At 38.8% G+C, this 23,861-nt stretch overlaps 1 protein-coding gene across 1 annotated transcript; it reads left to right on the forward strand.

The window, feature by feature from the left end:
• Window positions 1-262: 262 nt before the first annotated feature.
• Window positions 263-22,774, forward strand: LOC141499663 (vomeronasal type-2 receptor 26-like). Its single transcript, XM_074202315.1, has 6 exons — window positions 263-474; window positions 5,664-5,955; window positions 9,876-10,679; window positions 14,814-15,041; window positions 19,136-19,259; window positions 21,858-22,774. The coding sequence occupies exons 1-6, from the start codon at window positions 326-328 to the stop codon at window positions 22,772-22,774; spliced, it is 2,514 nt and encodes an 837-aa protein (XP_074058416.1). The 5' UTR covers window positions 263-325.
• Window positions 22,775-23,861: the final 1,087 nt, after the last annotated feature.

The following is a 23,861-nucleotide window of genomic DNA, read 5'->3' on the forward strand; positions in this document are numbered from 1 at the left end:
ATCATCCCTTGGTCTTGCATCATTGTTCTTGTCCTGGACAAGGCCATGACTAGGATTCTTTTTTTGTTTCCTCAGATATAGATGAAGTCAAGACTGTGCATGAGCACTATTTCAGATGCTGGACAGTTCCCCATTAGTCAATCACTCAAGGAGTTGGCATTGCCCTGGTTCAGACACTCTCTGGCTCCTCTCAGGTTTGCGGCTCTGGCTGATGTTCTTGGAGATGGTGCTTCCTATTCAGAGAGACACTTTCTGGCTGTTTCCTTCCCTACTCCTGATACTGCTCCTGAAGCTTCCTGCTTCTGTGAGCATTATAGAGGAGCCCATGTGCTTCCACAAAATCAGTCCCAGTCTCACTAGAGATGGAGACTTGGTGTTTGGAAGCTTTCTCCCTCTGTATGGAGTAAAAGTGATCGATGGCAAAGGAACAGCACTTTTTACAAGTCAGCCTAACAAGGATTGTAGGAGCTATCAGTAAGTGTTTGTCTATATGAAAGAGTTGACACTCACTGAGTGGATTTTCAAAAGGATAATTTTTTTAAAAAGTGGCAGACAGGTAATTGCCAGTTACTCAATCTTAGGGTATTATCACTCTCCCCCTCCAGCTGTTGTTTGATGAAATCAGGTTTCTTCCCCCCGCCTTTGTCTTACAAAGTTTGAAAGCATTCTCTCTCTCTCTCTCTCTCTCTCTCTCTCTGTATATGTATGTATATATGTATGTATGTATGTATATATATATATATAAAATGCATGTCTCTATCTCTTTAATCATTTGTTCCTATCTTTCTGATTTTTCCCTGTTTCACTGTCTGCTTGCTTTTGTTTGTGTCTTTCTTTCTGTGCCTGTTTTTGTCTGTTTTTCTTTCTCTTTTTTTGTTTATCCATCTCTATATTGCCTATCTATTTTATCTCTGTGTCTTCTCCTTTGATCACTAGGATTCTCTGTCACTTACTATTCCATCTCCTATATTGTGCCCTTCCATGTCCATACTGATACTAGGGTGGAAATCTTTGGGATACAGATTAGGGAAACTTACCAGAATTGACTGTTCTAACGAGCTATGACTGGGAACTAGGGGGATCCTATGTGTTGGATTTCCTGATGGGAATGAAGTATCTTTAGACACTAGATATAGTAAATATGAATCTTTAGGGATATCAAGAACTGATGATAAAATGCATGCCATAGAAATGTCTGTGATGTTTATTTTTAATTGATTTAAGTGTTAGGGTTAGGTGTTTGTTTCTCCCGGATGGTTGTGAAGAATGAATATTTTCTCTTATATTTCATACTAATTAGAATGTATGATCTTCCCCTTTTCTATTTCCTTATCCATCATACTGACCAGTGAGGTAAATCTTATACCTAATCAGACAGTAAAAGAACTTCTATATTTGGGCTAATGGGCACAATCCTGCTTATTGTGTTTGCTCAGAGAGGACTGGGAAAAGGTTGCTTTTCTCTGTTATCAAGACAAGTGGTATGGAAATCTATGTACCTGCTATCAAAATTTGAGTGATCCAAGTTATGTGCCCCCAAATTTTCATTTTAATATAGCCTATCTATGTTATTGTATTTGCTAATCCTAGCTGATTGCCACCCACTGAGTATATAAATGAACATCATTAATAGGGCTTTGGTTATGAGAGACATGGCCAAGTGGCCATTCCTTCATTAGTAACTTGATTACTTTATTCATAAAATGATTAAATTTCTCCTGGAGGCTGTCACTTGAACCTTGTTAAGCATCACAGTTATGTTAACCCCTATGGAATCAGAGTCTTTCAATTCTCCTCCATTGAGTTCACCTAGAAGGTTTCTCCATGTGGAACATCCCCTATTCAGACTCTGGCTGTGATTGACTCTTCTTTAACCCGTAAGGAAGTTTTATGTGGCTCAGTTTATCCACGGGTACATGCAGTGTTTACTGCAGCTTTTTTCCTAATTTTACCTTATATAGGAAAGCCGATCATCACTTAGATGCCTCTACTTGAAAAAGATCATATAAAGCAAGCTGTATGGGGGATGAGACAGCCAAAACCTACGTTTATAATGTATACCTGGGAAAATCTGGATTTATATTCAGTTCATGAACCTAATTGCTAGTAAATCCTAAATGTATTTGCAATATATTCTGAATTTCTTTCAGGACTGGCTATAAAATATTAAAATCTGGGGCAAAACTTTTTTGAGAGAATCTCTAAAGCTATAATATTTGCTTTCAAGTTGTGTTACATAAATTAAACTGTGTGTGTGTGTGTGTGTGTGTGTGTGTGTGTGTGTGTGTGTAGTTTTCAGACATGTCAAAATGAGACTTGCTACCAGGTACTGTGAACAAACTAGGTGAGACATTAAAGCAAAAAAAAAAAAAAAAGAAAATTTTAATCTCAACATTTCACTTTCTGGGTCATTAAGACTGTTTGTCTCCATGTCCATTTGTGTGAGATTTTTGGAGATGAGCTTGTTAAGGAAGGAAACTGAAAACGCAGGATGAGATTCTCCCAGGGGTGAGTTTGACTGGTATAATCAGAGAAGGGATCTTTTTCTCTAGGTAAAACTGCCCATTTTTTCCTCTGGTGGCACTTTAACATCTCAGCCAAAAGACTACAGATCTGTTTGTAAACAGCAAGGGTTGCTATTTAGTGAATCATCTCAAAGGAGGTTAACTTGTGATCCATGTCAAGTCATTTTAGAATGTTTAAATAATCTGGAAAACTGTCTCTGCCCCTCCCCACACCTTACCTCCCATATAATTGACATCACAGCAGATCATGTGTTTAAAATACAAAAAGTATGTTTTTTTCTTGTAAGACACTGATTAGTGCTTTTTTATCTTCTTAAATTCAATTATTTTATGATTTCAGTAATTTGTTTAAAATATACATTGCCATAAAAGCAATTTTTATAAGTAATGTTGGTGAAGGGTGGAAGAGAAATCCAGCTCTCTTGATCTGTCCATTAGTTAGTGCTATCTCTCCAGATTCTGAAAGGGGAAGAGAAATAGGACAAAAAAGAGGGCAAGTATGATTTTTTTTAATTTACAAAACTGCATTAAGTAGGCAGTCAAGTCTTTTGTCACCTTGCATTTCAACAAAAAAACACAAGCCACTGCGTCTCCTATGGTTTTTGTGATTACGGAAACATTTTCATAGATTTTTTAAAAAGGATGCTTCTCATGAATTTATTCCTATATGGGGATTAGGAATAGACAGTGCAGGCTGCTAACACCTTTTGGAAAAATGAGAGTTGGAGCTCCTAGGGAACCATTGAATTTTGTGAAATGTAGATTAATGAAGAGAATTCCTGGTTTGACATTAACTCAGTCATTTAGAAAAGGAGGACTTCATCATGTAGGCCTTTAGTAAATTGAGAATGAGAAATTTGGAGCTTATTGATCTCTCAGAAAACAACTGAATTTTGTGCTATGCAGATTAATGAAGAAAATCCCTTGGTTGAATTTGACCCAATAGCTTGGAAAAGTAGAGTTTTTGTAAGTTGAGAGAGGTGGAAAAAAGTTGACTTTGTTTTCATTGGAACGATTGAGAATGAGAATGTTGTTACCTGGTTTAAAACTCAATAGACAAAATTAGAGAGGGCTTAGAGGAATCAAAGTGGAGAAGGCCACGGAGTTTCAAGCCTTTCTTCTTATATATTTTACCTTACGATCTTTGGCATGAGATTGACCTTTGGGCTTAAGGGGACAGCTGATAACGAAGCATGTTAAGAATGATCACAGCATCTCCAGTTCTTACAGATCTGCCAAACAACTTCCCATGAGGCAAAAGAGTTGCTTATTGCAGGTCCTTCCACTGTCATTGTAACACAGGAGTAATAGAGCAGACTGATGGCCTCTTCTCCTTAGCTGCTTCCTCCCTGCTCCCAAAGAAAAGCTCACCTAATTTTCCTTAAAAGTAGGAGCAGATAGAGGAATATTTGATGTTGTGATGCTATTGGAGAATATTGGAATGAACCAAAGAGGCCTTAGCTGTGAGCTGTCTGGTAGAATATTGGTTTCAAGTGAGGAAAGAGAAAAGGTGGAGAAAGAGAAACAGAAGAGTACATAAGACCCTGGCCTTGAAATGAAGATACATTGGCAAAGCCTGACAAAAATTTGCTGCCTGTACAAGTTTGCCAGGCTTCCTTTTTCCCTATCTGCCTTTCATATTTGGTATTTCCTTCTGCCTAGAAATGATAATGATTTTAATTCTTACTTCACACATACAGAGTTCCTATATGATATTTACCATTATTTTCTCATTTGATCCTCATAAGCACCCTGGCAGAGAAGTGCTATTATTGGTCCCCATTTTTTAGCTGAGAAAAACTGAAGAAAACAGAAGTTAAGTAACCTGCCCAACATCAAAGTTAATAAAAATCTGAGGCTGGTTTTCAACTCAGGTATTCCTGATGCTCATTCAGCAGCCACCAATCTCCTCCCTTCTTAACCATCTTCAAAAACTCCTTGAGAGCAAAAAGGAAGGAAATAAACCTTTATGAAGTGTATGCCCAAACCTGTGTTATGTAATGCTTGAATATGATCTCACTTGATCTCCTTAGCAATCCTGGCAGGTAAATGCTACTATTATCCCTATGGTACAGAAAAGGGAACTGAAGCAGACCCAGGGCCTAAGGCTGGAGTTGAGTCCAGTAGTTCAGGCCCAGCTATCTATGCACTCAGTCTTCAGAATCTGTTTCAACTTCTATGAAATATTTTCGCTGCTAACACTGTTATTGGTCTATGCGGAAAGTTTGATAAAAGTTCATTGACTAATCACTTCTCTTCAGTGGTTATGACAAAATCCAAGAAGTCTTTTCTTATGGTTTTATCTCAAAGTGAACCCTTCTAACGTACTTATTATTCTACATATTTTGTATCATTCATGTGCACATACCTTGCACTAAAGGTATGTGCTCATGTCTTGCCTCCTTAACTGCATCTTAGATTACTCTAGGAATAAGGACCTTCATGGTCATTGTCTTTTGCAAGTACAAAATGTTTCCTTAATATTTACCAGTTGAACAAATGAGTGAACTTTGGAAACAGTCAAATTCGGAGCAGAAAGTAAACAGTCTTAAATATCATAGCGATCATATGAGGGAAGGAGTATAGGAATGAGGAAGCAATTATCAACTGGCTTGGGGCAGGAAGGTATAGTAATTGTAAAGGGACAAAACTCGAGTCAAGAAGACTTGTTTTTAAATCCAGTCAATGTCACTTAATGGCTGGGTGAAACTGGATAAATCAGGAACCTGTTCCATTCAGTTTTCCATTTGTGAAATACAGATTAAAAACAACACACATTGCCAATGGTTGTTGTGAATATTAAATGAAATAATAGATGTAAGGTTCTCAATAAAGTGCCTGGCAGTATATAAGAGTTAATTATAATTATCCTTAGGGCGGCTAAGTGGCACAGTGGATAGAACACTAGCCCTGGAGTCAGGAGTACCCGGGTTCAAATCTGGCCCCAGACACCTAATAATTACCTAGCTGCATGGCCTTGGGCAAGCCACTTAACCCCATTTGCTATGCAAGAAAATCTAAAAAAAAAGTTATTATCCTTGCTATTATTATAAACAGAAAATGAACTGAGAAAACTTTCCTTCTAAAATGGATTCTCTTTTCAGGTTTGTAAATGGTTTCTGATTCTCTCCCTCTCAGGTGGCTCCACAAAAATTTCCAGCAGGCCATGGCCCTCAAGTTTGCTGTGGAGGAGATCAACAGGAACCCTGTTCTGTTGCCCAACATTTCCCTGGGATTCCAGATCTACAATGCCTATCACAGTGATACGAGGACCTTGGAGAGCTCCCTGCAGTGGCTGACAGGACGGACTCAGCCAGCCCCTAACTACAGCTGCAGAAGGCAGGACAAGTCTGTGGCTGTCATCGGAGGAGCCACCTCAGCTCTGTCTGTCCAGATGGGGACTTTGTTTGACCTCTACAGGTTTCCACAGGTGCGTGATTTGGGGTCTGCTACCTTTTCCACTTTTACCAGACCTCTCTAATTTAGAGAAGGTGGATGGAGCTCTCTTTGAACTACATCCAGATTGTACACAGAGTTGAATTAGATTCCTCTAACACTATGGAAAAGTGATTTGGGGTAGAATTGAGCATTTAGAGAGTGTCTCCTATGGGTGCCTGCACTGTGCTAATTCCACATATCTCACTTGAATCTTCCAACAACCTTGTGAACCAGGTACTGTTTTTATTCCCAACTGGAGCACACAGACATTAAGTGATTGGCTGATGGTCCCATGACCACCAAGGGTCTAGGGATAGATTTGAACACAGATCTTCCTAATTCCAGATCCAGTGCTTCATTCGCCGCACCCCAAATTTGTGAGATATGCAGCAAAAGAGATTAAGAAAGCTCTGTCATTCTGTTAGGTTCTCATTCATATAAGAATCAGATGCCAGAAGAACCAGGACATTAGAAGTGCAATAGAATGCAAGCTATAAAGGAAGAGAGAATAAGCAACAGTATCCAAAGTTGCAGAGAAGTCAACCTGGATGAACATTTTCAAAAGTCCATTCGATTTGAGACCTTGACATTTGAGATTGGAGAAAGAGGTCATAGCTGATTTTCCAGGAACTTTTTCAGATAAATAGTTTAGGTGTTATGTACAGAGAGCTTAGACAAAAGTGGGATGAGAGGAAGAGGACATGTTGAAGGGAAATAATTTATCAAGAAAGCAATTCAGGAAATATAGGAGAGATATAGAGAACAATAGCTACTAGGGTTGGGTGGAGTCATTGAGATTTGTTTTTCATATGTGGGGAGAGGGACATGAGTTGGTATCTAAGTAGCTGGGAGACAAGAAGTAAAAACGAGTTTATAGTTTGTTAAAAGGGTGGAAATGACAGAAGGGAACATCTGTGGAAGAAGATTTGTGGAAATAGAATCAAAGGGACATTCAGAGAAGTGTATGGAATTCTTGGAATATTCCTAGTAGGAAGTGAAAAATTCCCAGTAGAAAGTAGAATAGACCCACTTCCTGCAATGAGCCCTTTGTTTTCTCCTTTTGAGATGTCTAATAAGAAGAATTTGTAGAGAACCAGCCAGCACGGGTTCCCAATTTTCACTCCTGAGCACACACCTAGAAATAAAAGTGATAAATTTGGGGAACAATCAAACTTTGGGGCCTGTTAAGTCAAAATCAATGAAGGTCAGGGAATTCCAATGATGGAATGTGGAGGAGAATGCAGAAGTGAGTTTATTCATGAAAGAGATGAAATAGGGCAGAGAGAAGAGACTGGCTAATGGAAGATTGATGGGCTGGGAATGTTCATCTCCAGACAATCAACTTTCTTTTTAAACCAGTATTTGTTCTTTCCAGGACTGCCCATCTCACTCAAGATGGTGTCTGATTTCTGAAGACTCTCATGATTTTCCCAAATCTGGGATACTCTGTCTCTTATTGATAATGTGACATTGTGTGGGTTTGAGTTAACCCATTGGAAATGCACATTGATTTTGTAGTTCAGTACAACTCTCAGGCCTTTTTTAATTAGAAATGCTGCCTACTTAGCCCCTCTCTTCCTTCTTGTACTGAAGAAGTTATCTTTTCTGCAGTTGAGTATAATATTTTACAATAATTTCTGGTTTATTTCATGGAAGAGATTTTTTTTTAGGTTATTGCAAGGCAAATGGCTTACCCAAGGCCACACAGCTAGGTAATTATTAAATGTCTGAGGCCAGATTTGAACTCAGGTACTCCTGAATCCAGGGCTGGTTCTCTATCTACTGCTCCACCTCGCCACCCCATGGAAGAGATTTAGCCCAAGTTTCTACTTAACTTTGTTGGAGCCTTCGTCCCTCTGCCATGTTGGAATTAACATTTCTGCTGTTTGGGAATTTAATACATGAATCATTATCTGGATTTCCTCTAATCATTGATAATGGGCAAAATGCTAATGATAATGGTTTTCTGGAGCTTCCTAGTGGAGACTCCTTTCCAAGGCGTTTCTGTTGCTGCACTTGCTCAGTCCTTTTAATTGTTTCTGACTCTTCGTGACCCTGTTTGTGTTTTTCTTGGCAAAGACCTCGAAGTTCTTTGCCATTTCTTCTGCAGCTCGTTTTATAGAGGAGAAAACTGAAGCAACACATTGTAAGTGAGTGTATTCTGAAAGATGAATTTTTTTGACTCTGGGCCTAGCAATCTATCCACTCTCTCACATAGATGCAAGAGTGAATGTCCAAGTTGATGTTGTATTGTTGCTATTAGCAGTTCAACCATTTGTTTTAATTGTACTATTGACTAGTCCACATTGTCACATCTTTTCCACATAAATTACAGGATTTAACTTTTACGGTATAAAGAACATTTACACTGGATTCAGAAGACAGAGTTCAAATATTCCCTGTTTGACTGCTATTGTGGGCAAGTTACAACCTCCCACAACACTAGTGTCCTAGTTTCCTAGAAGGTGGAATGCAGTGGCCTCTATGACCCCTCGTAGCTTGGGATCTCAGACAGTATTCAGTGAGACTTTAATATGTTCAAATATGGGCAAATAATATCTACAGTTTTTGCTTAATCACAAAGTTTGATATTAAGATAATTTTGACATGACATGTTTAGTGAATCTTGCTATATACTAAAAAAAATAAAAATAAATAAAAAAACAAAAAAAATTTTCAAAATTTTAAAATCACATTTATTTTCTATTTAAAGACTGTCTGCCAATTCAAATTTATATATTCCTAATGCCAATGAAGTGACAGAAGAGATTCTAGAAGAATATATGTGTATAGATAGAATCCTATGTATATACAATTAACTATCGTTGCTAAAACCACCTAGAAAATACCATTCGTGAAAGGTAAGTAAGTACAGAGCATAATCAATGAGAAAAATAATATTTGGGACCTATGACTGAAATACTTAGAAAGCCTCACAATCTCTTCCTTGAGTTCCATCTTGGGAAATGAGAGAGAGAGTGGTTAGTTTGAACCAGACTTTGTAGAACCAACATTGCAGATAAGGGAGAGTTTGGCAAATGTTCCCTGAGAGCGTGCCACAAATACAGGGTTCAGTGCATGGTCCAGTCATTGCAAATTGTATTTTGATTTTGCTCCTTTGGGAATTTACTAAGATCAAATTATAATCGCCATCATAGAGCAGTTGAGGAAAATTTCATTGCTTATGTTCTCTATGATTCATGTGTATTGCTTTTATGTTGGTAGCATGTAGCTGTTTAATTGATTGTGAGGTTTAATCTTTACATAGGGAATCGTGCCCATTGCAGCCAGTTTCTTTAATGGTTGATGTTCACAGATACATATTCAGTAAAAGAACATTTTAAATAATATTTAAAACATCAAAGACACAACAGTGGTATACAGCTAAAGACTTTAAAATACTCATTCCCAAGTTTCTTTGAAAGAAGCCATATAGTCGAAGGAAACATATATTGTCCAATGTCAAAGAATAAACTATTAGATTATATATTTTTAATTACAACTTTTATATAGAAAAAGGTGCAGGCTCATCCTGTGACCTCTAAAACATGTGCAACATGCACAACACACCTAATCTAAATGTTTTTGTTTCCATAAAACCATGTCACCCATGAAGTTCAAACCGAACCATGTTACTCTAACAACCTAGTCAAGGCAAAGAATGGGTCATATTCTATTTGGGAAGGATGGAGAAGACCTTTTAACTACATTAGGCACAACTGAAGAATCAGAGAATCTTTCTTTATCACACAAAATATTCAATGAGAGGGATGAAAATGGAAATTTGGCCTGATTAAAGTTTCCCTGTAAAAAAGAAGAGAGCTCTAAAATCCCCAGGATTTCTCCCAAGAGATAAAGGATGGCTTAATGAGAGTTTGTCATTAACATTCCCCATGTTTCTCTAATGTCCAGCTCAGCTTTGGCCCTTTTGATCCAATCCTGAATGACAAGATCCAGTTTCCTTTCCTCTACCAGATGGCTCCCAAGGACTCCTTCTTGCCCTGGGGTATAGTCCAGTTATTGGTACATTTTAAATGGACCTGGGTAGGTCTGGTGACCACAGATGATCTCAGGGGTGAGGAATTCCTTCAGGAAGTGACAGGGGAGATGGCAAAGCATGAAGTCTGTGCATCCTTCACAGAGAAGATTCCTGTCAGTGAGAGACGACATGGAGAATCAGAAATGGACTTCATGCCCAGGATTGTAGGATCTGCAGCCAGAATAATTGTGATTCATGGGGATACAGATTCATTAATGGTTCTGAGACATTCACAAATTCCCCTTTTCCCAACATATAAGGTGTGGATCGCCACTTCTCACTGGGACATCACCATGAGACCCAACTATGTTGATAATTACAATTTCCATGGAGCTCTCACTTTTACATACATGACCAGTGAGGTTCCTGGTTTTGAGTCTTTTCTCAAAACAGTGAGTCCCAATAAGGACCCAGAGGATATCATCCTTAAGGAGTTCTGGTTGTCGGCTTTTCAGTGCCAGGATAAATATAAAGACATGGAGCTAGAGCAGTGTGCTCCAAATACTACCTTGGAGGATTTGCCCATATTCTTTTTTGACATGGCCATGTCTATCCAGAGTTATACCCTCTACAATGCTGTCTATGCTGTGGCTTGGGTCCTTCATGAAATGCTTCTGAGGACATCAGAGTTTACATCTGAGGTAACTGGAGAAAGTTGGGTGCCTCATCCATGGCAGGTAAGGTTTCCTTAAGAATTGGTTCTGTCCAATGCTGAGTCCTGATATTTTGGATGAAACTTCCAGTAGGGTCTTCTCTCCACAAGTGATCTGATCAGGGAAGCGTACAGTGGAACTATCACAAAACTCATATTCTGGAAGTTTTCTCTTTCTCCATCCACTTTAAGCTAGTTTCAGCCCTTGTGGTCTTTCTAATCATAGTCTTTATACTTATACACATGCAGAATAGAGACACACATACCCACAGTCACATGGAACATAGGTGTTTGTGTGTGTGTGTGTGTGTGTGTGTGTGTGTGTGTGTGAGTATGTGTGTGTGTGCCTGTATCCAGCTAAAACTTAGGATGTTTTTAAAAGAACTATTACTTCTCTGTTTACAATAGTTTCATCCTTATTATAGTTGTGAAGATCACGTTTTGAACACAAGAAACACTTTGCTTTCTATCTCTATTACATTTCATTTTATTAATTCTAACTCACTCTTTTCATTTCACTTCCAATATCAAATTGAACGTCTCTATTTTTCATTTAAAACCCTTTACCATGTGGATGATCCATAATTTTCCATTCTTTTTTACATCTAAATCCTCACTTTCATGTACTTTGAGACCAAGTGACACTGACCTCTTTACAATTCCTCCCTCAAAATACTCCATCTCCCTATTACAAGCTTTTTTTTATTGTCTGTTCCCTCATGCCAGACATGGTCTCCCTCTTTCTTTCCTTCAAATCCAGGCCAAAATTCACCTTTCTATGGGAAAACTTTGCTAATCCCATTTTAATGTGACTGACTTCCCTCTGGGAATTATGCTCATTTTTACCTGTATACATATCTTCTTTTGGTATATAATTGTTTCCATGTTGTTTCCTCCAACACTAGAAGCTCAGAAGGTCTTTGCCTTTCTGGGTGAATCCACATTTAGCAGAAGTTCTGACACACCGTAAGGGCATACTCAATGCTTGGTGGTTGCTGACATACTGACAATCTATCCTCTAGTCTTCTACTGACTTTATGGAATGCTGATCCTCTTGTGATAAACTTGAATGACTGCCAGGGCTCTGTCCTGAGCTTTTGTCTCTTCTCTCCCATAATACTTCACTTGGTGAGTGCATTAGCTCCCATGGTCTCTGCAGAAGTTTCCAGAATTTTCTTATCCAGTTCTAGCTTCTCTGTTGACCTCCAATTTTCCTATTCAGAGTCTATTGGACACTCAAGTGGGTGTCACGTACACATCTTAAATGTAACATGATCAAGACTTATTACTATGAAGTTATTACTATTTTGCAGAGACACTTCCCCTCTTCATTTCTTTTATGGGCTAGCATTCCAGCTCTCTCATTGAACCCTTTAGGAACACCAGGATAAATTTTCCTACAAATTCACACTGTGTCCATGCACAAAGTGGGCTAAATTCAGAAGCCAATGCTCATGTGACACACCGGAGGTCATGTCCCATTTCACCTTAGATTGCTCATCCTTAATGTTCTTTCCTCATAGAAGCTTCACAAAGCTTTTGTGACCAATTTTGTAAATGATCTGACTAGCATGCAGCCTGTGTCTGTGGCTTCTCCAATAGTATGGTGGTTCTGTTGGCTATATCATGTTTTGGGATGTCTTGGGCTTATACTATGATGGCAGCTTAATTCATCATCACCTCCATGTCCAGACTGAGTTGCACTCCCTTTCTGGAGAACTTCTGGGCTCCTACCAAAAGAGCAAAAAGTTAATCTTTGACTGGGAAGAAACTTCCAAATTCTTCTCCCTGGTGGCCTCAGCTCTTAGACTGGCAACCTCCCAGATCGTTCACTGTGACAACTCTTTCAGAAACAAGACTGGGCCAGGTCAGTGAAAAACTTAACATTAACATACAGTGACCATTCTATTAATTTTCCAAATCCTTCTCTCTGCAGGCTGGGCAATCTCCTGGGAAAGATGATTTGCCCAATAATTTATGACCATCAGACTTGTCCAATTTGTTTAAATTCTAAAGAGTTCCAGTTTCTCAGTACAGATGCATGGCTAGGGAAAATGGTCAGAAGGGATCTATTCTCTAGGAGCAAATTTGTTTTCGCTATATAAGTAAAGTGACATATGTTTTCCCATTTTTTTATCTTTGTATGACTTTAGTGTCAGATAACTAGGAAGTGTCAAGTGTTGAGTCTGGATTTGAACTCAAATCCTAACAATTTCAGACCTACCATTCCATCTATTCCATCACCTTGCTGTCCTAAAGGCTCTCATTTCTAGCAAGTCAATCAATGTCCATTTCTTTAAATAAATAAGTGTCTTCTTTGTGCCAGACACTGTAAAATATACTGGGAATAAAGTACAAAGAATCACACAGTTCTTGCTTTCAAATCATTCAGTCAGTCAACTTTTATTAAGCATTAGCTGAATATTAAAAGGGTTAGAAAGAAGGGATGAAAAAAACTGTTCTTTTCTTCAAGGAATTAAATTTCTTTTCTTAAAATTTTATTTTTTAAGACAAGTGACTTGCCCAAGGTCACACAGGCAATTGGTAAATGTCTGAGGCCCGGTTTGATCCTCAGGTTCTCCTGACTCCAGGAATGTTCTCTATTCACTGTGCCACCTCTTTGCCCCAAGGAACTAAACTTCTAATGAAGAAAACAAGCTTATACCTTTACATGTGAATGCGTCATAAATACAAATATAATCTAATAACATGTTACATTGCCTAGAAAACCATAATAATTCATTTGAACTATGTTGCTTTTTTTCCTCTGCTCTTTTAAGAAGCTGGAACTAAACTCAAACTTAGGAATACAATGAAAATCACTCAGACAACCTGGTTTGGAAATTTTCTAGCATTTGGTTCTATAAGTAGCAAAGGGAGCAAGGGGAGTTCTGACCTCCCCAGAAAATTGGGAGATATGGGAGAAAGTTTAGTGAGAAAGAGAAATGGTAACAAAGACAGCAAAGTTTCAGTGCAGGAGAGAAGATAAAAGGAATGAGAAAAACGTTTAAGATGAAATGAAGTTTGCTAAGTACGTGATCATCATGCCAGAGGGAATGATGTAAATTTATGTTAGATAACTGTCATTCAGAGATTTTCAAATCTCAAATTTTGTGGACACGGAGTATCAGGGAGAGATGACTAGGCATCCAGCATATTTTCCTGTTCCACATGTTTACATAAAATTGTTGACCAAACTGATGTTCTATCTTATTCCTTATGAATAACATTTCCCTTCCAAGTATGTATGTTAACTATGAACCAGCAATCACCAAGATCATGGCATATCCCAAAGCACATCATTTTTCAATGCACAGATTTCCTCCCAATGACCAAAATTCCTTTTCTGATTGTGTTGATCACTTTCCAGTTTAATTGGAAGAAAATGTGTTGTGGACAATTAAGCAGGATAACTATTGTTATTAGAGCCTTTTAAGATCTCCAAGGCACTTTGATGGATTGTTTGATGTCATTATCCAGGTTTATAGAGGAAACAAGTAGAGATAACAAGAAAGAGGATTAGTAAGTGGCCTGAGGATGTGTGAGTTAGAATTCCACATCAAGATATCATCCCTCCAAACAGTGACACAAAGCTCAGTTCACCAGCATCTCTGGCATAGTACTGAGGTCTGACTTTTTCAATATCAATTAATGACAGAGACTTCCCTTTCAGCTCCACTCCTTTCTCAAGGCCATTCAATTTAACAATAGTAGCTGTCATTATTATAATCCTTTAGGATCTCCAAGGTACTTTGATATATAATCTTATTAAGTATTAATATCAAATTTTTCAAAGAAGTAGAGAAGATGAAGGGGCAGGTAGGTGGTGCAGTGGATAGAGCACTGGCCCTGGAGTCAGAGTACCTGAGTTCAAATCCAGCCTCAGACACTTAATACTTACCTAGCTGTGTGGCCTTGGGCAAGCCACTTAACCCCACTGCCTTGTTAAAAAAAAAAGTAGAGAAGATGAGAGAGAAGATAAATAACTTGCCTGAGGATACTGACCTTATAAGTGAGTGAGATAGAATTCCATTCAAATTTATCATTCCTCAAACAGTGGCACAAACCTCAGTTTACCAGCCTCTGGCATAGTCCTGAGGTCCTGCTTCTTGGATAACCCTGACATCAATAAGTGACAGACACTTGTCTTCCCTTTCAGCTCCACTCCTTTCTCAAGGATGTTCAGTTTAACAACAGTGCTGGTGACCAAGTATTCGTGGATGAGAAAAGAAGCTCTGAGGCTCACTATGATATCAGAAACTATGTGACCTTTCTGAACGACACGGAATTCCTGGTAAAAGTGGGTCACTTTATTCCCAATGCTCCAGCTGGTCAAGATTTCTTCATGTGCAAAGAAGGCATCGATTGGGGCTTTTTAAAAGAAAAGGTCAGAGATGATTTGCCCATAAACTTAAATGTACTGTGATAAGAACAAGTCTCACTACATTTACCACACTAAACAGTCAATATTTCTACAAGAAAATCTTAGCCAGTTTCTTTTGTTTCTTTTGTTTTTGAGGCAGGTTCTTGGGTGAAAAAAATGCCTATTAAATTTCCAACAATGTGATAGCATCACAGAAGTTAGGACCGAGAAGGATTGTAAAGTTCCCTTTGTCTGTCTCTTTATTTCACAGAAAAGGAAAATAAGATCCAGAAAGTGCCACTGGGGGCAGCTAGGTGGCACAGTGGAGAGGGCACTGGCCCTGGAGTCAGGAGAACCTGAGTTCAAATATGATCCTCAGACACTTAATAATGACCTAGCTGTGTGGCCTGGGGCAACTTACTTAACCCCATTGCCTTACAAAAACCTAAAAAAATAAAAACCATCAGCCAAAGGACCTCTTGCTCCCAAGCTGTTTTTCTTATGTCCTTATGTCCTTATGTCCTTATTCCCTTACCTGCTTCTTGATGCATGACACTGAAACTTTCATTCACTTCAGTTGAGTTAAGGAAATGATTCAGATGATGCCAACAGCAAAAGATCTAAATCTAAAAGATTTAAAGCAAGTATAGACAACATCAAATTTGGGGGAATTTTCCTCCCAAGAGAAACCCAGACACTATGTGAACAGAATTACAAAACACTTTTCTCACTTAGAAAACCAGATCTAAATAAGTGGGGATATGTCCATTTGGAATAATAGTAATGGAATAATCATTGGAATGGAATAATAATAATGATGACAATTGGAATAATAATAATGAGTAATGGAATACTAATGATAATTCTACCTAAATTTAATTACTTATTATGTGACATATAAATAAAACTATCAAAAAATATTTTACAGAGTTCAAAAACATAGTAATGAAATTAATCTGGAGCCGCAAAAGGACAAGAATAACAAGGGAATAATTTTAAAAATGCACAGTTAGGTCGCCCAGCTCTATCAGAGCTTATACTATATCATAAACCAGCGGTCATCAAAACTGTCTGGAGCTGGCTGAGAAATAGAGAAGTACATCAGTGGAATAGAATAAAAAACAAGAGAAATAGTAGTAAATGATTCTAGTTAACTAGTGTTTGCTAAGCCCAGAGACTAGATGTACCTACTGGGATAAGAACTCAGTATTATTGATTTATTTGTTCTTTTGTTTCTTTGTTTATTCAAGGCAATGGGGGTTAAGTGACTTGCCCAAGGTCACACAGCAAGGCCATTTTTAAGTATCTGAGAACACATTTGAACTCATGTCCTCCTGACTCCAGAGCTGGTGCTCTATCCACTCGCCACCTAGCTGCCCCAGAACTCACTATTAGAGAAGAAGTGCTCTGAAAACTGGAAAATATAATAAATAGCAGGAAGCAGTCATAGACCAACATCTTGCATCCTAGCCAAAATAAGGTCAAAATGAGTACAGGATTAAAAAAGAATGGGTGATATCATGAGCCAGATATGAGAATAAGAAATAATGCATCTGTCAGATCTTTGGAAATTGGAGAAGTTTTGCCCAAGTTTATGATAAATTGCAAAGTGGATGATTTCAATATTATGAAATTAAATTAAAAGGGTTTTGGACAAAAAAGCAATGAGGTCAACATTAGAAAGAATGCAGAGGGAGGCTAGGTGGCGTAGTGGATAAAGCACCAGCCTTGGAGTCAGGAGTACCTGCGTTCAAATCAGGTCTCAGACACTTAATAATTATCTAGCTGTGTGGCCTTGGGCAAGCCACTTAACACCGTTTGCCTTGCAAAAAAAAAACCTAAAAAAAAAGAAAGAATGCAGAATACTGAAGACAATTTTCAGAAATAATGCATCTGAAAGAGTACTCATTTATAAATATATAGAGAGCTGAATCAAATCTCGAAGAATGCAAGTCTTTGTCCAGTTGATAAATGGTCAAAGGAAAAGAATGATAATATTTCAGATGAAGAAATTAAAGATATCTATAGTCAAATGAAAAAAATGCTTCAAATCATTTTATTTATTAGAGAAATGGAAATGAAGACAACTCTGAGGTAGCACATCTCACCTCTTAGATGGATTAAGGTGACCAAAATGGAAAATGATCAATGTTGGAGATATGTGAAAACTGAGGTTCTAATGTCCTACTGGTGAAGATGCCCAAATGGCAATAAAACTGTACATACTCTTTGTTCCAGAAATTCCACTACTAGAACTCTATTCCATGAGATCATAAAACAAGGAAAAGACCCATATGGATAAAAATATAACACTTCTCTTGGTAGTGGCAGAGAATGGAAACTGAGGAAAAACTTATCAATCTGAGCTATTATGCCGAGCAAGTTATGGTACAAGAAGTTAAAGAATACTGTTGTTTTGTAAGAAATCATTATCTGGACTTTAGAAAGACTTGGAAATCATTGAACAGATGCTGAATGAAGGGAGCAGGACTAGGATACCATTGTCCACATTAAAAGCAACATTGTAAAAGGGGTCAACTATGTGGAGCCAGCTCAGTGGTCAAAGTCAATGCTGAGAGACCCGCTATGGAAAATGACCTCCCCAAGCAGAAAAAAAGAAAAAGCCATAATTTCTGAGAACAGAACAAAGCACATGATATTCAATTATTAAAATTTCATTTTCTTTAAAAACAAGTCAGTTACCAAAATGAAGTTCGATTTACATTTTCCTCCACTGGCCAAATGCCTGATGAGCTGTTTCTAGACTGCGTTTCCATTACCTCCTCATTCATATTGACTGTTCAAGACCATCTTATGTCATGGTGCACACTGAAGAGTTAGAGTTTCTAGTGCGAGGCTACAATATCTAACCTCTGGGCTCCAAGGGATCCCCGGAGGTGTCTGGGTAACATTTTTGATAGCTGCATCACATTTTGATTTTAATATTCCCCCCCAAAATATAAATTTCCAGGGATCAAAATTACCCACTATTGTTATGTAAATGAATATAAATTAGCCTTTACTAAGTAATATTTACCAAGAAAACCTAGAAAAATTAGGGTACAAATATTTTCCCTAGCAATACCACATGGCATAAAGGGCCCAAGTTTAAAATAGTTTCTAAAACCATTTGCTCTAACCAACCATATTTTAAATATGGTCAGAATCAGGACTGGACACACCTTTGCCTCTACTATAGATGGATTTATGACTTCTTCCTCAGGGCTATGTTGCTTCCCTGATGAATCAAAACTCTCATCTAGACTTTCAGGACTGAATATATGGTAGCTTACATTCTGAACCTTGTGAAACTCATAATTCCCAAGACTCCTGCATTTAAATAGAAAAGAAGAAATGGAAAGAAGCAAAACACAGGGGCTTGTGCTCACTGCCCACCTGGGGGGACACAGGTGGCATGGGTTTGAAGGCTTTACTTTACCAGAGGAGTTGTCACTCGCCTCTCCCCCAGATAGAAAGCAGATAAAGTGTTGGCCAGTTGCTCCCTTTTGAAACATAATAATTGAACAGCATTCCTTTCTCAACAAGAGGGTTGCAAATAGTCTGAATGTCTGGGGATGCCAGGACTGAGAAGCAAGTTTTCTCATCAGTATCACCTTCTTCTTGAAGTAAGTAGCTTATCTATTTCCACATGGACTGACAAGAGACAGAGCACAGCACTTATACTCTGGAGAGATGAGTATCATTGAGCGCCTTCCTGTCATGGGACAGTCAATTCATTCCTATCCTAGCACCTTAGGAATGGAGTATTATAGAAAAATAAACATAATAGGGGTGTATCACAAGTCTTTCATTCAGCAACTTGGATCACCATAGAATAAACCAGGTTATATTACAGAATATCATTGTCCTAAGAGAATCTAGGAGATCCAAAGATCCTCAGATCCTCACAATTCAAGTTTTAGTCAATGTTTCAGTTATGTACAGAGAGACCAGAAAGGAGATCCCCTTAACTTTCCACTACTGATCTCCATTGACAAAAGAAACAGGTAGAAATAGGCAGAGATGTTTTAGTGGATTCATTTTCGTGGCCTGTATCAGCCACCATCAAGATCTCCTTAGTGAAGGGGGTACTTCCCACTCTCTTGTGAATGGGACAGGTTCCCCGATCTGTGTGCAGTGACAGCTGTGGCCCTGGATACAGGAAGACAAGGGAGGAAGGAGAGCCCATCTGCTGCTTCAGCTGTACTCAGTGTCCAGAGGGGCAGATTTCCAATCAAATGGGTAAGTATATGCAGGTGATTTCCCTTAGAATCATTTTGGCATGGAGCAGTGTGGGGCTTTTGGAGCCACATACAACCCACAGAGACATCACTACCAAGTAACAGATAAAACCTACCAAGGACAGTAAAGGCTACTATGAGAGAAGTTAACGTAGTTGGAAATAATGACACTCTGAGAACAGTATATCACAAATTATGTAAAATATAATCAATCATCTGTACATATGTATAATATACATAATGTCATTTTTCATGTGAGCTATTATACAGAAGAAATTGACCAGTATTACAAATTGGGTTTGGTTGAGTCATCAAATGGACTTAAGAAAGGAATGTAGAAAAGGTTAATAATGTATATTAAACTTACAAGGGGGTTATGCAGACATTTTCTCCTATAAGTCAGTTGTTAAAAACTTATCATCCCCTTAATGAAGTTGGTAAGATTTAGCTGTGGTTGTCAGTGGTTTTGAATGCTGGATTTCTTCTTGGATAGAACGTTTAAAGGAGGAAGGGCTGAAGGAAGTGACTGCACTGAAGTGGGTTCAGTTAGGAAGAAAGCCTGAAGAGCATATGAGAACCAGGCAGGATGATCTCCAGTTGGGAATCTAAGGGATAGAGAGTGATTTGGAGATGGGGTGATTTTAAGATGAAGATGGAATATGTACTGAAAGTGATATTGTTAGGCCTGAAGGAATTTGGGAGAGAATTCTAGTGAAGCAGGTTATGGTTGGAAAGGGAGCATGAGAGAGATAGCAGAAAACTAACTTCTAGTAGAGTGGTTCTTGTTTCAAGGCTTCCTGCGGAGGAGTGTGACTTTCTCTAAGTGAAATGCTTTATATGTTCACTCTTTTCTGGAAGGCGTTGCGATGGTTTGCAGAGAACTCAGCCTGATTGGAAGATGCATCACTCAAGCTTTGATTCCCTATAGGACTGATTAGAGAATCTTACATGCAAAAGGGACCTTCCTCATCATTTCTTTCAGATGGCTCATTTTATTTATGGAATCGGTAGAGATCTCTCTCACACCTGATCTGGCCTGAGAAGCCTTCTGAATGGCCCTGTGTCCTGACTTCAGGTCTACCACTCTTTCTATTAAACCACAGTATTTATTTCACATAGCAAGTCAGAGAATCAGAAGAGCACATGACACAATCAAGACTCCAGAGAGGAACAGAATGGTTTAATCAGGGAAGACTTTGGGTTAGTCCTATCTCCCCACAGTATGCCCCAGGGCTTATATCTCTGTGACTCAAGACACTTTTCTATGTTCTTAGCACTTTATGTTTCATGGCTATTGGGTAGGCAATGACCTTTCTTAGAGCATTGGGTTTCCTTAAATTTAAAATGTAGGAAATAATACATTTCTAATTATGTTAGGAAAAATGATTTTTTTAAATCACAGTTTTTGGACCTTCTAAAATTCACCCATGAGCCTACTTGGGGTCTCTGGATCTTAGGTTGAGAATCACCACTCTAAGATCACACTGTTCAGAAAAGACACTTCTGCCCACATGGAGTAGGGCAGTGTGTAGAACACCAGTCTTGGAGTCACAACAATGGGAGTTTGATTCTGATCTCAGATACTTGGTACTTGGTAGATGTGTGACCTTGGGCAAGTCATTTAATCCTACTTAACTCACATCCAGAGCTATCTCCAGTCATCTCCTATCTGACCATTGGACCCAGATGACTCTGAAGGAGAAAGTGAGATTGGTGACTCAGTACAGCATTCCCTCATTCACCTCCAAATTATGAGTTTGTCAAGGCATTAGCTCCATTGATCATGGTCTTCCTCAAGAAAGAAGAACAAATGTCATGGTCTAGCACTTATGTTTTTCTGGAAAGTTCACAAACACTTTCCAAATGTTATTTTATTTGATGCTCAACAGTACCTCAGGTGATGTAAGGTCTGTTTTACACATGAGGAAATGGACACAAACGGGTAGGTTATATTTTCAGGCTCATTTCTGAGGTGGGCTATCTAAACTCAAGTCTTCTTAGTTCCTAGCTGCCTCCAAAGTCAAGGTAGAGACGTGAGAAAGGTGTTTTATCTGGGTGAAAGCAGAGTCTAATTTTAAAAAGCAAAACCAAACAACAAATTCTCAGCTAGGAAAATGATTTATGTGTTAGTGAAGATCTGTCTGATTATGAAAAGAACTCCACTATACAAGGAAAGTAAGGGAAACATAAAGACTCTTCTTTGATTGTAGAGAACTCAATTCATGATGACATCCCTCAGTGATTTGCACTCAGTCTATTTTCATTTTTATATTAATGAAATAGTGAAGCTTATATAACACATCACCTCATGGAGTCTTGTTAGTGCTAAGCTGGTTCTAGAAACCTTTGCTTATTGGGTCGCCATCTTGGATCATTCATTAAGTTAATCACAAGAAAAGCCAACTCCAGTGACTTCAATGCTAAGTCCTAGGGACACATAGGATGGCAAAAGTGGTTCTTGCCCTCAAACAATTTATGTTTTACTAGGAGAAGCCATATGTGAATATCCTATTTAAAGAAGGCAAACACAGAGGGCAGGTCAGCACAAGTAGATCCTCTTGCAAAATGTAGGATCTCATTTTGTTTCTTTCCTCTTCAGATGTGGACAGCTGTGAAAAGTGCCCAGGAGATGAGTATCCAAATAAGAATAGAGATCAGTGCGTCCCTAAGTCTGTGACCTTCCTGGATGTTGGAGAACCTTTGGGGATGCTTTTGCTATCAATAGCTTTTTCTTTCACTCTCCTGACAAACCTGGTTCTCTGGGTATTTGTGAAGTTTCGAGACACTCCCATAGTCAAGGCCAATAACAGGGCACTCAGTTATACTCTTCTTGTCTCCCTCAACTTTTGTTTCCTCTGCTCCTTGCTGTTCCTTGGTCGTCCCACTACAGCCACCTGCCTCCTCAGACAAGCAACTTTTGGTGTTGTGTTCACTGTGTCTGTGTCCTGCATTTTGGCAAAAACCATCATGGTGGTTCTGGCCTTCAGAGTCACGCGACCTGGGAGTAGAATCAGGTTGTGGGTACTTTCTAGAGTGGCAAATTCTGTTGTGTTCATCTGTTCTGGGATTCAAGTGATTCTCTGTGGCATCTGGCTTGGAACTTCTCCCCCCTTCCCAGATACAGACCCATACTCTGAACCTGGTCACATCATCATTCAATGTAATGAAGGCTCTGATATTGCCTTCTATTGTGTCCTGGGCTACATGGGCTTCCTAGCCTTAGGCAGCTTTACTGTGGCTTTCCTGGCCAGAAGCCTTCCTGATACCTTCAATGAAGCCAAGTTCATCACATTCAGTATGCTGGTGTTCTGCAGTGTTTGGATCTCATTCCTTCCCACATACCAGAGTACCAAGGGCAAGACCATGGTGGTTGTAGAGATCTTCTCCATCCTTGCCTCCAGTGCTGGGTTACTGGGATGCATCTTTATTCCCAAATGTTATGTGATCCTACTGAGGCCAGAAAGGAACACCCAAGAAGGGATAAAGAGAAGAGTGAACTCCAAAGGCACAATTTAGTCTAGGAGAGTGCCTAAAAGCTCCTGCCAGAGGCATAACAGGTTTAGATAATAATATCCATTTAAGACATCTAGATTTAACCAGCTTTACATTAACAAATTTCAGCTGGTTCTTTTTGCAACTCCAAATAAATTGTTGGAAACACTGGAGTTTGTGCTGCTAAAACCTTTAGTAAAGAGCTCTCTGAAAATCACAGGAATTCACTATTACTAATCTCTATCTTTTGAAAGAAGTGTCCCTATTGCATTATTGACATAAGTTTTTTAAGAAATAGATCTGCAACGCAAATGCTCAATTAGTTTGAATCCATTTTAGCGATCTACATTTATAATACGATGACAATCACATTTTTCGTGATTTTCATACAGGTGACAAACTGGTCTTCTGAGATAACTCAGCTGAAGACGACACAGCTACTAAGTTTCCTGAGCCTTAGATTTTCTCCATCTTGGTTTAACATCATACACTTCTAACATCTCTACGTTCTAGAAGAGACATATTTCGCTTAAAATGTGACCAGAATATATTCAGTTAACAGCTACATCTATGTTCACAAATGGGACCATGTGAAATAGACAAGTGACAATAGGAATTCTTTCCATATTATTCTTGATAAATTCTATTTACAGGTAGTGCAGTGGACAGAGCATTAATCTTGCCATCAGAAGGTAGAATGAAGCCTCAGACACTTGACACTTCATAGCTGTGTGACCTTGGGCAAGTCACTCAACTCTGATTGCCTCACATCCAGGGCCATTTGTAGTCATGCTGATTCACATCTCACCATTGGACTCTGAGGAATCTGGAGAAGAAAGTGACTCTAGTGACTTGCACAGCACCCCCTTACTCAAATCCAAGTCATTTGCTTGTCATGAAATCACCTCCTTGATGTCATGAGAACAAAGGACAAACAGCAACAACAGTTTGTTCAATACTTGTCACATTGGCTGCTCCATTGTAGACACCATGGATATTGATGGGACTGAAGTGCATGACTTTTCTGCCTCTGCCTATGGAGCATGCGTGCTTTCTGCCTGACTTGCACTAGAATCTTTCATATGTGTCCTCTCCTCACTTAGAATGTGAC

This window comes from Macrotis lagotis, chromosome X (assembly GCF_037893015.1).
Source record: "Macrotis lagotis isolate mMagLag1 chromosome X, bilby.v1.9.chrom.fasta, whole genome shotgun sequence".
NCBI classification, from domain to species: Eukaryota; Metazoa; Chordata; class Mammalia; order Peramelemorphia; family Peramelidae; genus Macrotis; species Macrotis lagotis.